The sequence below is a fragment of the Daucus carota genome, chromosome 3, assembly GCF_001625215.2.
Source record: "Daucus carota subsp. sativus chromosome 3, DH1 v3.0, whole genome shotgun sequence".
Taxonomy (NCBI): domain Eukaryota; kingdom Viridiplantae; phylum Streptophyta; class Magnoliopsida; order Apiales; family Apiaceae; genus Daucus; species Daucus carota.
Window position 1 is genome coordinate 51,387,762 of NC_030383.2, and position 15,799 is coordinate 51,403,560.

The window sequence follows — 15,799 nt, forward strand, 5'->3', positions numbered from 1 at the left end:
ATTTTATAAAAGCGATATTAATTCGGTTCGTTGTTCGATAGAGATTTATGATAAATTTCAGTGTCGGTTAATCGGAAAAAAAATTCGATTTTGGTTAACCGAATGCACCCTAGATGAAATATCAAAAACAGGCCATTCTATTTACATTATTTTTCGATTTAAATAATTCAAAACTACCAAAGCATCGATGTCACCTCGTTTTAAAATAGAGTTTATATAAATCCAATCATTTAAACTGCCATATCATTTTATAACAAATGTTATAAAAATATTAGGTGCTCGAAAATTTTCAAAAAATTTCACAATATTAATTGCTAATATTTGATTGCCTTCACTCATTTTATTAATAATGAGACCACTTATAATCATATAAATCACTCAATTAAAATTATCTATTTATTTATCATATTATTTATAAAAGATTGAGATAAATAAATTACATTATTCAATTTATATCCAATTTGAGTGCAACATTTGTATTCTCAATGACAATAAATATCCCTCCTTTTGGGCGGACAAAGGTCAGCTGCCAACAGGGCATGTTGTATCTATACTATTCCCTCCGTCCCCCTCATTTGTTTACATTTGGGGGACGGGGGCTCGGCACGCATTCTAATGCTCTCGTAAAACGTAGTTCGATAAATTATTTTGAGCTTTTTTTTCTTCTGAATAAAAATTTGATGTTTAAATTTTTATACAGGAAAAAAAAATTCCAAAAATAAGTTATAGAACTATGTTTTATATGCGCCTTAAAATGCGTGTCGAGCAGTGTGAAAAAACTGTAAAGAAATGAGAGGGACAGAGGGAGTATACTATATTATAATAAGCCAACATATGTATAATTTGTAATTCTAGTTTTTGTTCATATTTATTAGTTTGGTCAATTTTGTTTCGTTACTAGACTGTTACTGTTGTGTATAATTTGTAGTTTTTGTTCATGTTTTTTGGTTTGGTTAGTTTTGTTTCGTTACTATGACTGTTATTTAAAAAAGGTCTCTTTTGTTAGAATTCTATCTCCTAATGGACATTGGTTTTACAAACTAAAGCAAACACTACAGAAAACAGACACTTGAACCACCGCCCTATGTTTTCCTCTCCATCTCGGCGAGCTCCGTAGCTAGACATTTTTTTTACTTTTCATTCCATTACTCAAGAACTTCATCTCCCCGAAAGTATGTTCTTGATACATATACATATATATATATATATATATATATATATATATGTATGTATATGAATATGAGTTGTCTCTGTTCTGATTAATTAGCTTTCTTTGTTATCCATTGTTTATTTATTTTAAATTCAGTAATTTAGTTATTTATAAGAATTGATTAATTTGATCTTTGTTTTTAGTTACTTATAAAGATCGATTAATTTGATCTTTGTTTTTAGTGAGCTCTGTCTACGGAAACTAAGAATGAATCATGCATGTAAAGTGTCTGTCTACGGAAACTAAGAATGAATCATGCATGTAAAGTGTTTGATATGAGAGTAGTTTGAATCATCAACTCACTGTGATCAAATAAATAATCACAGAATTAAAATCATTAGAATTGTGCAAGTTGCTTTAGTTATCTTTTCAAACCAAGTGTATAAAATGAACTTTTATCGAGTTTTTGATAAATGGGCAACCTTTGTTCGCCATTAATCAATCAAATTCGACCCAGTTTTAGTAAATGGAGACTCATTTTAGATCTGGGTTTATAACAATTATCGTTATTATACTGTTATTTGTGTATCTTCTTTTAATGTTTCTGTACAAACTCGAAGACTTATAAATGTACAAGTTGCTCTTAAGGCCAAATGGTCCGGCACTCCTTTGCTTTTGGAAGCCAGGTACTTTTTTAATCCTCCTTTTCTGTTTTTTTTGTTGCTTGATTACATAAGCTATTTTAGATATTTATTCTTGATTTTCAGTTTCGAACTATAAAAAAAATATTGATGATATAATAAATATATTTAAAAATAAAAAAAATTAACAAAACTTATATCTAAATTATTAAACAGAATAAATAACAAATTTAGACTAGAATTTAAACTACAAACAAGAGCCCTGCACGGGTTTTTACACATACGCTAGTTTCCCCTTATCGATCGAGTAAAGAACATGTTTTAGCATTTCTCATATCATAGCTGATGAGGAAGCAACTTTAATCTTGTCAGCTGGAAGAGGAAGAAGAGGAACAGAAAGCTTTTGCATTTTTCTCATGTTATTAATAGCTCTAGCCGGATTAAGGCTTTTGGGACACGTGGCAGTGCAGTTCTGGATAGTCCTGCATCGATACAGCCGATTTTCATTCTCCGTTAACGCTTGCAATCTTTCATCTGTATACTCATCTCGGCTGTACAACAATACGAAAATCTACAATCAGAAATCTCAAACATGTTCTTAATACAAGCTAGAAAACGGAGCCTAGTTTGTTTAAAAAAGTGCTGAGAAGTAAATTTAGACTTATAAGTGATTAAACTGTTTATTTAAAAGTCCTGAAACAAAAACTAACATTTTCTTATAAGTGCTTTTCACTTTTTACATAAACAAATCAACAAAAGTAGAAGCTGACTACTTATCGAGAAATGTCATGACTAGGCGACCTGCCCCTTGATATCTGCTTAATATTGAGAATTATTGCAGCTTAATTATGAACAAACCTGTCCGAGACCCAACGATAAGCATGTAGCAACGCGGCCGGTCCAAGAAACTCTTCAGGATTCCACCAATAAGCAGGGCAAGCAGTACTGCAACAAGCACATAAAATGCACTCATAAAGACCATCTAATTTTCTCCTTTCTGCAGGTGTTTGCCTGTTTTCCCTTCCATCTGGCGCGGCTTTTTTCGTTTTCAGCCATGGCTCAATAGACCTAATGGATATAGTGATAATCAAATCCGTAAATTCCTTTTCCAGAATTGACATCTCAATTAATTGGAAAAAATAAAAAAAGAAAAGACAGAGTCCAAAATGAAGTCTTACTTATATTGGTTGTAGAAATTAGTGAGATCAACCACCAAGTCTTTGATAACAAACATGTGGGGAAGAGGAGTGATATAAGTGGGTGTGGAAGTGTTTGTATCAATAGGCTTGAGGCATGCCACTGTGTTGGTTCCATCTATGTTCATCGAACAAGACCCACAAATCCCCTCTCTGCATGACCTTCTATAGCTCAGACTTGAATCCTCCTCTGCTTTGATCTTCTGCAGTGCATCCAACACCTAAACAATTCCATAAATATAAAAGTATAATCAGGGATGTAACCAAAAAAATAAAATTGGAGGGGCGAAAATTTTTTACGCAAAAAATATTTCGGCAATCTAGATTTTATTGACAAGTTCATGAATTTGTATGTATAAAATCCAAAATTTACATGAGATCTCTATATATATTTGAAGGGAACATTAAAATTTGTGAGGAACCAAATGAACTCTATAATCAGTTTCTATACTCAAAATTGAATAAATACAAGGTTTATGAGAGATTTTTTGGGGACAGTATGACTATATAATTAATTTTCATACGAAACAGAATCAGTTTGGACTTGAAATGAAGTAAAAATAAAATTAGAGAATGTTGATTTACCATGGGGCCACAGGAAGACAAGTCCACAAAGTAAGATTGGAGAAAAGGCTTTCGATCAGGATAATCAGGGCTCCATCTATAAATCTTAAACTCTTTTCTCAAAGATCTCATCTTGGCCGTTACATCTTGATGTGATTCAACCGCTGCTTCTGCATGCTCTTGCGAAGCTGGATGTCCTTGCAGTATGGGGAAGTTTCTGTTCTTGAGATTTAAGCTCTTCTTCACCAACTTGATAACTTTCCCATATATATCCTTCCCTCAACATATTATCTTTTGGTTAGGAGTCTGGTTTATGATAATATATTGGAAATATGGCGGGGATTTAAGGAGGTTGAGTATATGGACACGTGTTGGTGTATTGCATGCATGAAGCTCCACGTGTAAGTATCAGAAGAGAGCTTAGTAACCTACTTGTGACTTGTCACCTCTGTTTTCATCTGCATCTATGTCCACGAGATTTGGGCCTTCATTTGTTTTCTAAGTTGGGCCTGGACTGCAATTGGCAATTGTTCCCCTTCCTTCTGTAAACATGCAAAAGACTCCAGTACTCTGGTAAGCAGGCGTTGCTAAAACCACCGACAATCTTATGACCTCTTTGTTCAAGTTAAAAGAATCAAGTGCACAAAATGTTATTTATGACCAATTTTTTTACTATATAATTTTTTAAATTTATAGCTTGTTATGTCTAATAATCTATATCTATCTATATCTATCTATCTATATACCTATATATAAAGGAAAATCCAGGGCGGTTTACGTGGCATCCTCTCAGATCATGTTTCCATTTTCTCTCATTTCTCATAGCTCCACAAGAAAAAACAATAAAAAGTCTCTTAAACTTCATGTCTCTTGTGAGTTCTCAACTATTATAATTTCTCTATTTTAATTACAACCGTTTTAGGAACCTTAGCCCTTCCATATTTGATGAGTTTATTATGCAAGGAAGTTCAAGGGCCAGCCTGCTACATATACTATATAAAAATAAGCTTTGTTGTGTAAAATGCCCGTGACTAGGATATTTAATTTTAGCTCGAAGCATATGCATGCAGAAATTTATACAATCTTTTTTGTTTCCTGTGAGATTGATGCATATCAGTTGTTGGCAATCTGATTTAGGTTGATGCATTTGGAAAAACTACCTGCTTGGTAAGTCCTTCCTCCAACCTGTACTGCTCCTTAACCGACCACTCAACAGCAAAACCTCCATCACGCTTAAGGCCCGTCGCGGAATCAAACAAAAAGGAATCCGAAGGGTTTGCAGCTTGAGTAACACTTGGGCTTTGATTGTTAATAGAATATCCTCAGAATATTATGCCTGCGCTCCTATTTGTTTCATAGAATTTACAGAGGATGTTCGTGTTCCGAATAGTTGGAGGAGGCGGTTTCGAGCTTGATATATGCTTCTACAAGATGCGGAGAGTTTCCAGAACTTCAATAAATGGGCACAATGTTCACATCACGTTTTGGGAAGGAATTTGTGGCTCGTGGTACTGAATTACGCAACAATTGTAAAGTCAATAGTAAGATAGATTTGAAATTTAAAATAATTCATTCTACACTCAAGCGAACAATATGATCTTAGTTTTTTTATGATCTATGTGTAGATAGTCGTAAAGCTGTCAACTAGACAGCCAAACCTGGAGAGTAGGATGAAGGTCCTCAAAGTAATTGCTTGCTCCGGAGAATGGCATTAGACTGCAAATTAAAGAGGAATCCTCCATGACAATAGAGGTGAGCAAGCAACATTATTTCAAATAAACAAGTATAGGAGCTTAAATTTGCAATCATCGAAGTACAATCTATGCCTCCTATAATTGGACTTTTATGTCTGTGATTTTTAATTTTAATGAATAATTACAGCAACAACATTACAGTTATGTCTAGGTTTTAGCAGCTGGCAGATACCTCTCCGATTCTGATTACGAGCGTATCAAGGAAACCAGCGCAGAAATAGTGTCCCTCTGGATCGTGCAATTGTTGTGACACTACTGGAGACTATGAGAATATTCCCCAGGCGCACGGTGACTGCTGAGTAAATTTTATTCTTAGCAATATCATGTTTTAAAGCTTTAACTGGTTTTGTAATGGGTCATGTTAGAATATAAAATTATCCTGATAAGCCCTTCTACAGGTATTTTCGCAGAATTGGTTACTAGAAATCATATCAGATTTCAGCCTCAGCTTGCCCTGTTATCATTTATGTGGTGTTGCAGTGTTGTGTAATTGCAGCAAGTCCTATTGGTTACTTGATTTTTCTTACTTGCTCGGTTATGGTCTATGTTACAGTAAGGTAAATCATATTTTAGCCTTACAAAGAGGTTTGACGATTGGCTTGGTGGTAAGAGTTCACAATTCAAGGAAGAGTTATGCTCCCTGGGATGTATGACGTTTTTTGTTTTTTTTTTTTTATATTTATTCTCTATTTTTATAGCTTATTAATTACCATCAGTTGCGAGCTTTTGGTTTTCCACAGAATATAATAGTGTTTTTCTTGGTCTTTTTTTGGTCAAAATATTTTAATCATTTAACATATTTCCATGTTTTAGTTAATTAGTTAGTTCAAAGAAAATTAGTGGGCGGTGTAATTAGTTTTACGAGAAAAAAGTTGATTTAAGTTACTATTTAAGATTTTCTGTATGGAATCATTTTAATTTATCTAGAGTGTTTAATTTAAAAATTGTTTTATGAATTGCGATAAAAATATTATTAATTAGTTAGAATATGAGTTAGTTTTTATTGGCATGCAAGATGTAGTTTTGTTTAGGTATCATTTAACAAGACAATTATACGATTGAAGATGTTTAATATCTTCATGTGATTATGTTAAGAAGCTTTTAGTTAACTTCCATATATATTATTTCAAATTTGTATGGTCATTAGCTTCTTCATTTTCAATTAAAATTATATCAAACAAAAGTTATAAGATACTTCTCTCAAAAAAAAAAAAAAGTTATAAGATCGATACTGACGCTAGAGAAAATCTTATTACATCAAATTATATATTATTATAATTGATAAAAATAGATTTTTAGTACATCGCGCGAAGCGCGATTATTCGCCCAGTTATTAATATATTAAAAGAATTTATAACTTATTTTTAAGTATCTACGCAATTTTTATAGTCATATTGAAAAAAACAAGTTATTAAAATAAATTAAAATTTCTAGCTTATTCAACTGTGGTTTATAAAAAATTTAGCTTACATATACAATTCAAATGATCTCATTTATAATATTAAATTATCCAATTTTTTTAGTTTAATAGAAAAATTACTTAATATTTTTTTATTTTTAACATAAGAGTTTAAATATGAATTTTTTTAATATAACATAGTATATATAATATACATGTAATATATGTATTTAAAATATTTACATTGAATTATATATTTAATAATACATAAAAATTGTATTATTAACAAATTATTAAATATATTATATATCTAAATCCGTATTCATATTGAAGATGGATACAAATAATATTTTTTATTTCATATATGATGATAAATATACTATTTTAAATATAAATACAAATATTTTGCACAACGAAAATTTTGAGACATTATGACCACGTTAGAAAGGCCTTTTATTAAATCAGTGTTTTGCAACGGGTGTCTGCAATCCAGCGTGCAGCCATTTACTAACTCATAAACAAATAATATTCAAATACCTTCTTGGTTATATATAATACTTTGTTAATGCAACTACCAAGCTTGATAATGGGATACGAGGATTTAAGTGGTGTGCAACCTTTGTCAACCATTTTAACTACCGCTACTTAAACTCGATCTGAATCTCATAATCTCAATTTCTCATCACATTTAGTTCATTATTATTCTGGCAGATCTCCATCGCTAGGTAAATATTATTCCGCCAGATCTCCATCGTAAACATGTAGAGGCATGCATGCTTAGGTTTGACAAAGAGTTATTTGGACAATAGATTTAACACGTTGTGGCCGTTTGAATTAGAAGCTGTGCAGTTCAATGAACCATCGTACAAGTCAAACTGCTGGTATCCAGGGGTGCATGTCACCCACTTTTTCATTATTGTAAATTGTATCATAAACTCTGGTGTATGAGTTGAATTCCAATACGACTTAACAACATGAGTTTCTCCAACAATATTATCAACTCAGTTATTATCAATATGGATTTCATCTTTGCTTTTTATTTCGAAATAAATATTTGGGAAATAAGTAGAAGTAATGAAACAAAAACTAGTAATACTAACTTGTTTTAAGTATTTCTTGACTTTATCTACAAACAATACAAATAAATATTTTTAACTTATAAATCCAGAAACCGGGTTTAAAAGCTATTGTCAAACACGCTTATAGTATCTTAAAGATGCTCGTAGCTAGGTCATTTGGGGAGCCCTTTGACAAAACTATAAACAAGAATTGTTTCTATTAGAAGTCGATTTGGTTGTACTAGTTAACTATATGATGACATTAAAAGTCTTCTCCAAACTCCACTCACTCTCCTTGCTCCATTCACATACATCTCCGCCACTACGTCTACGTACCAACTTTAGTGTAGTTTAATAATGCTACCAATTGTCCTCAACGCTACAACATGCTTTCATCTCTGATCACTTGTATAAAATCTGCATCACACTTGAGCCTCTCTTAATACATCCACATCTGCAACTAATTTGTATAGATTCACCTACCCATGGCTCAATCTCTGAGACCCATCCTTTATCTTCTTGCCCTAACTTGTGTTTTCATCACTTGTTCTCATATTCAACTCACAAGTGCTCAAGCTCAAACTCTTTATAAAACGCATTTTAGCCAGAGTAGTCGAAGACTCCTTGGCAATGTTCAAGAAGAAAACAATAATGCTCATGATCTTCCTTTCAAGAAAAAAAACCAAACCACAAAATCCACCAAACCAACGATCATGAAACTCAGTTCAAAATTAAACCAAACTAAGCTTCTTCCAAACCTCACAACCACCACCTCATCACCCAAGAACAAAACCAAGCCCATCACCAATTCCACATTGCCCATTATAAAATCCCAGACCAAGAAGCTCAACTCCACTTCAAAACCATCAAACTCAACCAAACCTACTTCACTCAAATCCAAACCCATTGTCCACCACGAAGAGCCCATCATCCAAAAACCCATACAACCCATATGGGTTGATGTACAAGTCACTGATGATGATCTAATCTCCGAATTTACCGATCTACCCTCAAGATTCCAAGAAACATTATTACCAGATTTGGAAAAAATCTCATCAACCTCCAAAGTGTATCTCAAAAAGGCCAACAAAGAAATCACCAATGGAGTCAAACCCATAGTGGGTAAAAAATATGCACCAGCCATCGCTTCATTAGTTTCTTGTGCATTCATAATAATCCCGTTTATTTTAGTCTCGCTAATTTTCAACCGTTTCAAATCTTATTTTTCGCTCCAAAAATTATTAATATTTATTCAAATATATCTCTACATTTATTTTTCGATACTCTCTATCTCCGGTTTAATCACCGGTCTTGAGCCACTCGGTTTTTTTTACGTGGCTTCGCCGACCATATACGTGTACATACAGGTGGTGCAAACACTTGCATACGTGTTGTATATTGTGCTATTGCTCATGTACGTGGTCTTGGTGTTTTCGATGGATACTGGGCTGGGCTTGAAAGTATTGAGCTTGGGCCAGACGTTTGTGGGCTTTGCGGTTGGGTTGCATTATTATGTGACGGTGTCCCACAGGGCTGTTTTGCGTCAACTGCCGAAGACTAGCTGGAAGGTTCAAGCGGTCTATGCCACGTGCTTCTTTCTCATTTGTCTGTTGGACAGGGCTGAGAGAAGAAAGAAAGCTTACCTCGAAGAAAATGGTTCCGAGGGCAAAAAGTGCTAATTTTAAATATATTTTTTTGTTTCATTTTTAAAGTTTGTTAAATTGGCGAAAATTGCCTTTTAGCAGACCTTTTTCTTGTCATTCTAACGTGTTCCTCGAATTTTGTTTTTCTTTTTTCCTTTAACATATCAGATTATGAAGTGTCCAAATATTAGAACAAATTTGAGTATACTTAATTAATAATTCACCATAATTTCAGGAAAATATTTAAGTTTCAGAAATTGAACTTACATTAATGAAATTAAATAAAATATCACAATTAGGACACAATCCAAATAAAATTTAAAAATCTAAACTAAGGTAAAAAAAACTAAAGTGCACTCTTCTAGATGTGCAACTCGCGTTTTCCTGCCTATTTAAAATCGATGTGGTCGAAGCCATTCGCAATAAGATCAAAGATGATTCTTACTTCTACAATAGCAGATTGTTTGGAAATCTTAAAGTACTTGCAGTTCTATTTTGTTTATTTTGTTAGGAGAAGCGAATTTAGCAGCTTATACTGTAGCTAGAGTAGCCAATTTTATGGCTGGTCGTGAGAAGAGTGGTTCTGTACACCTTCTTTTCTTATCGATGTGCTACTGGTCAAAGATTTGAACTTGTAATAAATTTTCATCTTTGAATTCAAAAAATAAAAATTACAATGTAGAGAACCGAAGACCAAAATAATCCAACACTTGTAGCAACTTGAGTTGTCGTTTGGTTCGAGAAGTGGTATGAGGTTGGAATATCGGGTATGGGTTTGAGTTATAATATCTAATATCATGTGTGTTTGGTTGAGTGTTGGAATCAACATATATAATTTTTGTAAAAACTAAGTTATTAATTTATATTAATTAAAAATATTAATAAAATTATGAGTGCTATATATTTTTGCATCATTGATTCAGTTTTGTATCAAAAATTAATATTTCATTACTTAATAAAGACAAAAAAAAACAAAAATGAATTCATCTACCTCCGGCTCATACTCACCTCCCTACTTAGGTATCAAAAACCCATACTTCGGGGGTTTAAGGTAGGAGTTTCAAATTTTATTTTTTTCCATCCAAATATCAGGTATCAGTTTGGACTGGACAAACCCTATACCTATTTTCACATACCCATGAACCAAACAACGCCAATAATATTTTAATTCATTCCTCAAATTTAATATCAAACATTAAATTATAGTAATTTAAAGAGTGATTGACACTTTGCACCCCTTATGTTTAGGCGCTTTTTCGATTTGGTCTCAAACAATTTTTTCTGGCAGTATGCACCCTAAAGTTTGAAAAGCGTTTCGCTTTGCACCCTTTTGATCACTCTCCGTTAATTGACTGTTAAAGTTAACAGATTTTAGGTTTTCACTTTGCACCCTACAATTTTAATTTATTTTCATGATTATTTTGAAATATTTTTTTTCAAAAAAAATATTTTCCTGAAGACTCTTATATTCTGAAATCTATATAGAACATTAATACAGGACAATTTGGCATTCAGAAAGGGTGAATTTTGACTTTTATAATCATGTAAAAAGTTTAAAATGTGCAAATACTTCAAGTTTGAAGGAAACTTCGGATGTGCAAGTGCCATCAACGGCCACCTGAAGTAACAGCCATCAGCATCTTCAAGAGGAATTACATTATATTGCAAACATAAAAAATGAACTGTCGATGTGCAAGTGAATAGTGCAAAATTATTTGTTTAGACGTGAAATACCGTTAGAATAACAATATGATCCTGGTAAGCCGCCTCCTAACACTTTGAGGTTTTTAGGAGAATTTTTTTTTTTCCAGTAGGTTTTTAGGAGAATTAGTCACTTTACATGGTATAAGAGCTCAGACTCCCGAGCTCCCAACTATTATTTTACAGCCAAAAATAATGAGCCACTATGAGCTTAAAATTCTTTGATCACATATAAACTCATACCTGTTCTAAAGAGTAAACAGTTTTCTTGCAAGCAACACACTTTTCTTGAGTCTCACCAAACATACTCGAGACTTTGTTGTTGTTATGGCCCTGAGAATTGTGTAATGTAATCAATAATGGAAACATCGATACATTTTTGAAATGCATGCAAACCAATTTAAAAATGTGTTGGAGAGGTGACTTGGAAGTTCGACTACCTGTTCAGAAGATCTGTTCACTCTGGTCGTTTTTGGAGTGCCTAGTGAAATCCAAGGGGGTAAATGAGCGTAAGATACATCAAGCTAAATGGATTACATGCTAACATGTAACAAGAAAGTGAAAAAATACCTTCGAAACTCTTATCCAAGCTGCCACTCATCTTGAACAATTGATCAAAATGAGGTTTGCAGTATAGAACTCCCTCGAAGGAGGAATAGTTACTGAGCTGCAAATTGGTAAATACTCATGAAAAAAATTAAAATTGTGGGGTGCAAAGTGAAAACCTAAAATCTGTTAATTTTAACGGTCAATTAACGGAGAGTGGTCAAAGGGGTGCAAAGCGAAGCGCTTTTCAAATTTTAGGGTGCATACTGCCAAAAAAAATTGTTTGAGACCAAATCGAAAAAGCGCCTAAACATAAGGGGTGCAAAGTGTCAATCACTCTAATTTAAAACTTCAATATCTATTCTGGTCATCAATATTTCTTATATAACAGTTCGGAGAAGGGACGCGCTCGCCATGATTGAAGAAAAATTAACAGTTCCAATATCTGTTCATGAGATCAAATCAGACTCACTCTGAAAAACTAGTCCTGAAATTTTATTGTCTAACTTGAGTCCAATTTTTACGAGATTATTGGGGTAACGTACAAACGAGTCATCTATTTTCAAATTCTATTTTCGTTGGTAGAAGCTGATGCACCGATAAAAATATGATATATCCGCTTCAAGCAATTAATAGAGCCAAATTGTGAACTCCTCTAATTTGGTTGGATAGAGTCGGTGAAGTAATTTTGTCTTTGCATAGTAATTTTTAGAGTTTAATCTAGTTTGCATCCCCTAATTTCTTAATCACAATGTTTTGTTATACACATTTTCGAGAAAGTATCCTCTAACTTTAAAATAAAGGGTCATATCCATAATTTTTTATGTTATTAAGTCGCATCATTAGCAATAAATAGTTTGGGGACATTATCCTCAAACAACTAAAAAAAAAGCCATATTCTTCTTAAAACCATCCATCATTTGTATTTAGTGATATTTAGGGACTGTTTGGCAACACCTTTTAAGCCAGCTTCTCAGTTTATAAGTTAGAAGCACTTATTTCGTACCGTTTGTGTAAAAAGTCAAGAAGCACTTATAAAAAGTTAGGAATGCTAGCTTTTGTCTCAGGGCTTTTACTTATTTACCAAACACTTTAATCACTTATAAGTCTTAACTTGCTTCTAACTTCTACTCCACTTATTTATTTTAAGCAAGAAGCACTTATTTTAAGCCCAACCAAACGGCCCTTAGTATGTATGTTTGTGAAAGAGTTCGTTTGCAGGATCCACTACTTGATTTTCTAAATTCTAATTGAAGTGTTGTTCTATAGCTGTTTTTTACTAAAATGTTTTTTTAGCTTTGCTAAATTTTTACTTTTATACTCAGTGTTTCACCGGATTGTACTTGTCAGGTTAATAATCCCTCTCCCATTTAATTGTATACGTTTCTTTTAAACTGCTCGATACGCATTTCAATGCTCTTATAAAATATAGTTCCGTAACTTATTTTTGAGATTTTCTTTTTCTGAATAAAAATATAACATCCAAATTTTAATTCAGAAAAACAAAATTTTAAAAATAAATTACACAACTACATTTTACAGGAGTATTAAAGTCCGTGCCGCGTCCCCGTCCCCCGATGTATACTACTCAGGGGGACGGAGGGAGTATGATTAGTGATTATATAGATGATACTCCCTCTGTTTTTTTTTATATGACGCTTTGACTTTTGGCACACACTTTTAGGTGCTTTGACCGGGTAGTTAAAAATATTATTTTTAAATTTTTTTTTTTCTGAATAAAAGTTTTGATCATATATTATTATTCAGAAAAAGAAATTTTAAAAAATAATATTTTTAACTACCCGGTCAAAGCACTTAAAAGTGTGTGCCAAAAGTCAAAGCGTCATATAAAAAAAACAGAGGGAGTACGTGTCTTTGCGAAAAAATTGGAAGAAGTTTTGATGATAACTGGAAAGCTGAAATAAAAAAGGTCCTATATATATGAAAAATTCCATAATAAATAGTATTTCATAAACCAAAGATTCCAAAAATATAAAAAGTACTATTTTCAAATGATGATTTGATTAAATTAATTAGTCTACATATTTGTACAGCCGCGGGTCTATTATTCATATTGATTTTATTTTTGAGCAGAAGATCCGTATTCCTAAAAAACAGGTTGAGAAATAATTTGACCAAAAAAATACCATAAAATCAAGCAATATTATGCAACTATTCAACTTTTAAAAGGATAAATGAGAGTGATTAGAGATAAGTATAAGGAGTCAATCTTAAACATTTTTAAATTACTTGGTCACCAAGTTCTACTAAATCACTCCTACAGTAATATATAAACCCCTGAAATCCATCCCTATCCGTATTTCATTACTTAGCAACCATTTGCATTACTCTTCTCCCATGGCCGCAGCAACCCTCCTCCTTGGCCGATCTGCTAAGTGTCTTGTTAGCGCAACTCATTTGTTCTCCAATGCTGCTAAGCGCAGATACTTGCTTGTTCCTACTGCGATATCTTCGCTTCGTCAGTTCTCTTGTGATGTCAACAATGTCAGTAACATTAACCAGCAGCCTGCAGTTGATAAGGATAAACTCGTCAGTGACATACTCTCACAACTCGGTTCCATGAGGGAAGAAATCGAGTTTCTTCGAAAAGCGAAGGAGGAGAGCAGGGAGTCTCCTCGGGAAGAAAAAACTGTGGTTGTCAAGGAGAAACATCCTCTACTCAAACAAATTGAATTGGCGATGTCGAAAGATGAGACTAGCAGCCGGGTCAGTTATTGAATTGGGATTTTAAAGATTTTTTTTTTTTTTGATTTATAAAATTCGAGGATAAACCTAGTCCGTAAAGTTTTATAATTCTATATTTGATCATACTATCTATGCTACCGTTTATACAACTTGCATGTGACCCCTCTAAATTTGTGGTTAAATCACAAAATATTTATTAAACAACATAATACTACTGCTTCAGTGACTTTTTTTAAAATAAGTTCTTACTAAATCCTTTTTGAATTCCTCCTTTGAGATTTATAGTTTATATCTTTTTCCAAGTTCAGGCTGACATTCTTCCTGGTGGATTCGAAGTTGAATGTGATAAACCTGGCGTGGCCAAAGTCACACTGAAAAAGGCTTATAAGAAAGAAACTATCAAGATCGAAGTATTCTCCCCATGTTACTGTGATGATGAGTACGAATTGAAAGTAATCGTCAAAGTTAGTTTCTCTCGGATTTTCAGCAGTATAGTATCCGAGTTTCACTGTACTGCAACGAATGGCCAGCTGATAATTGATAAAATCAAGGACCCTAGCGACGGACCTAATTGCGAAGGAGTCATTTTTGAGTAAGTATCAGTGTCATTCCTCAGTGGCTGTATTTCATGTATTATTCGCTGACATTTGTTCTCTAAAACTCTTCTGCATTTCAGACGATTGCCATTGGGTCTGCAAACGGAATTCTACATGTATTTGGTCACTCGGGGAATTGACGACGACACATCAGATATGCTTCATGAATACATGGTGGACAAGATGAAAAGAGAGAACATGAGGGGCTTGGGGAAATTTAAGAAGTTTGTAGAGGACGCATAACTTGGCCCGGTCAAGGACGATTAAGCACAGGCTTATTTTCTTCAGTTAAAACTAGTTTATGGTTCTGATGGTTTCTTCATTGAAGCACTGAATATGCATTACACTTTCTCTCCTTGTCTTTGATTAATTACTCCCACCTTCTCATTTTAATAGTCTTGTTTATTAAGAAAAAATCAATACACGACAATAACAACGTATGAAATTTCTGTGATTTGTGTCAATGAAATATTAATATGAGATGGATAGAGTAGCTTTTTTTTCTACCACCTAAAACTTGGCAAGGCTTTCAAGTACAGAATATATTTAGGGGTATTTGCCTTAGCTTAAAAGAAGTTACTTAGGGGTCGTTTGGTTTGAGCTTTGGTATGGGTTTTGTTCATTATAAACTCATACCTACCTGGTATTTGGTTGCAAAATTTATTCCATCAAACCCATTCCTCATACCCATAAAGTATGAGATTTTTATACCCAAAGAGGGAGGTGGGTACGAGACATGGGTTTCAGGAATCAAATATTTTTCTTTTATTTTCATCTATATTTATATTATTTCATGTAAATTATTAATACAAAATAAATTTATAACTCAAAATATATATAAGTAT

General features: G+C 33.1%; 3 protein-coding genes and 1 long non-coding RNA gene across 4 annotated transcripts; 2 read left to right on the plus strand and 2 right to left on the minus strand.

Moving 5' to 3' along the window:
* Positions 1–1,947: 1,947 nt before the first annotated feature.
* Positions 1,948–3,848, minus strand: LOC108213765 (succinate dehydrogenase [ubiquinone] iron-sulfur subunit 3, mitochondrial). Its single transcript, XM_017385556.2, has 4 exons — positions 3,573–3,848; positions 2,970–3,208; positions 2,650–2,859; positions 1,948–2,342 (listed from the first exon to the last, which is right to left on the minus strand). Exons 1-4 carry the CDS (start codon positions 3,681–3,683, stop codon positions 2,123–2,125), a joined length of 780 nt encoding a protein of 259 aa, XP_017241045.1. The 5' UTR covers positions 3,684–3,848; the 3' UTR covers positions 1,948–2,122.
* A 4,213-nt stretch (positions 3,849–8,061) lies between these two features.
* LOC108212655 (uncharacterized) lies at positions 8,062–9,565 on the plus strand. The gene has a single exon (XM_017384377.2). It carries the CDS (start codon positions 8,248–8,250, stop codon positions 9,439–9,441), a length of 1,194 nt encoding a protein of 397 aa, XP_017239866.2. The 5' UTR covers positions 8,062–8,247; the 3' UTR covers positions 9,442–9,565.
* Positions 9,566–11,230: 1,665 nt separating this feature from the next.
* LOC135151063 (uncharacterized) lies at positions 11,231–11,780 on the minus strand. The gene is made up of 3 exons (XR_010289531.1): positions 11,677–11,780; positions 11,547–11,587; positions 11,231–11,439 (listed from the first exon to the last, which is right to left on the minus strand). It is a non-coding gene; the product is annotated as an uncharacterized LOC135151063 (long non-coding RNA).
* A 2,211-nt stretch (positions 11,781–13,991) lies between these two features.
* Positions 13,992–15,374, plus strand: LOC108213897 (uncharacterized). The gene is made up of 3 exons (XM_017385682.1): positions 13,992–14,379; positions 14,667–14,950; positions 15,035–15,374. Exons 1-3 carry the CDS (start codon positions 14,011–14,013, stop codon positions 15,195–15,197), a joined length of 816 nt encoding a protein of 271 aa, XP_017241171.1. The 5' UTR covers positions 13,992–14,010; the 3' UTR covers positions 15,198–15,374.
* The last annotated feature ends 425 nt before the right edge of the window (positions 15,375–15,799 follow it).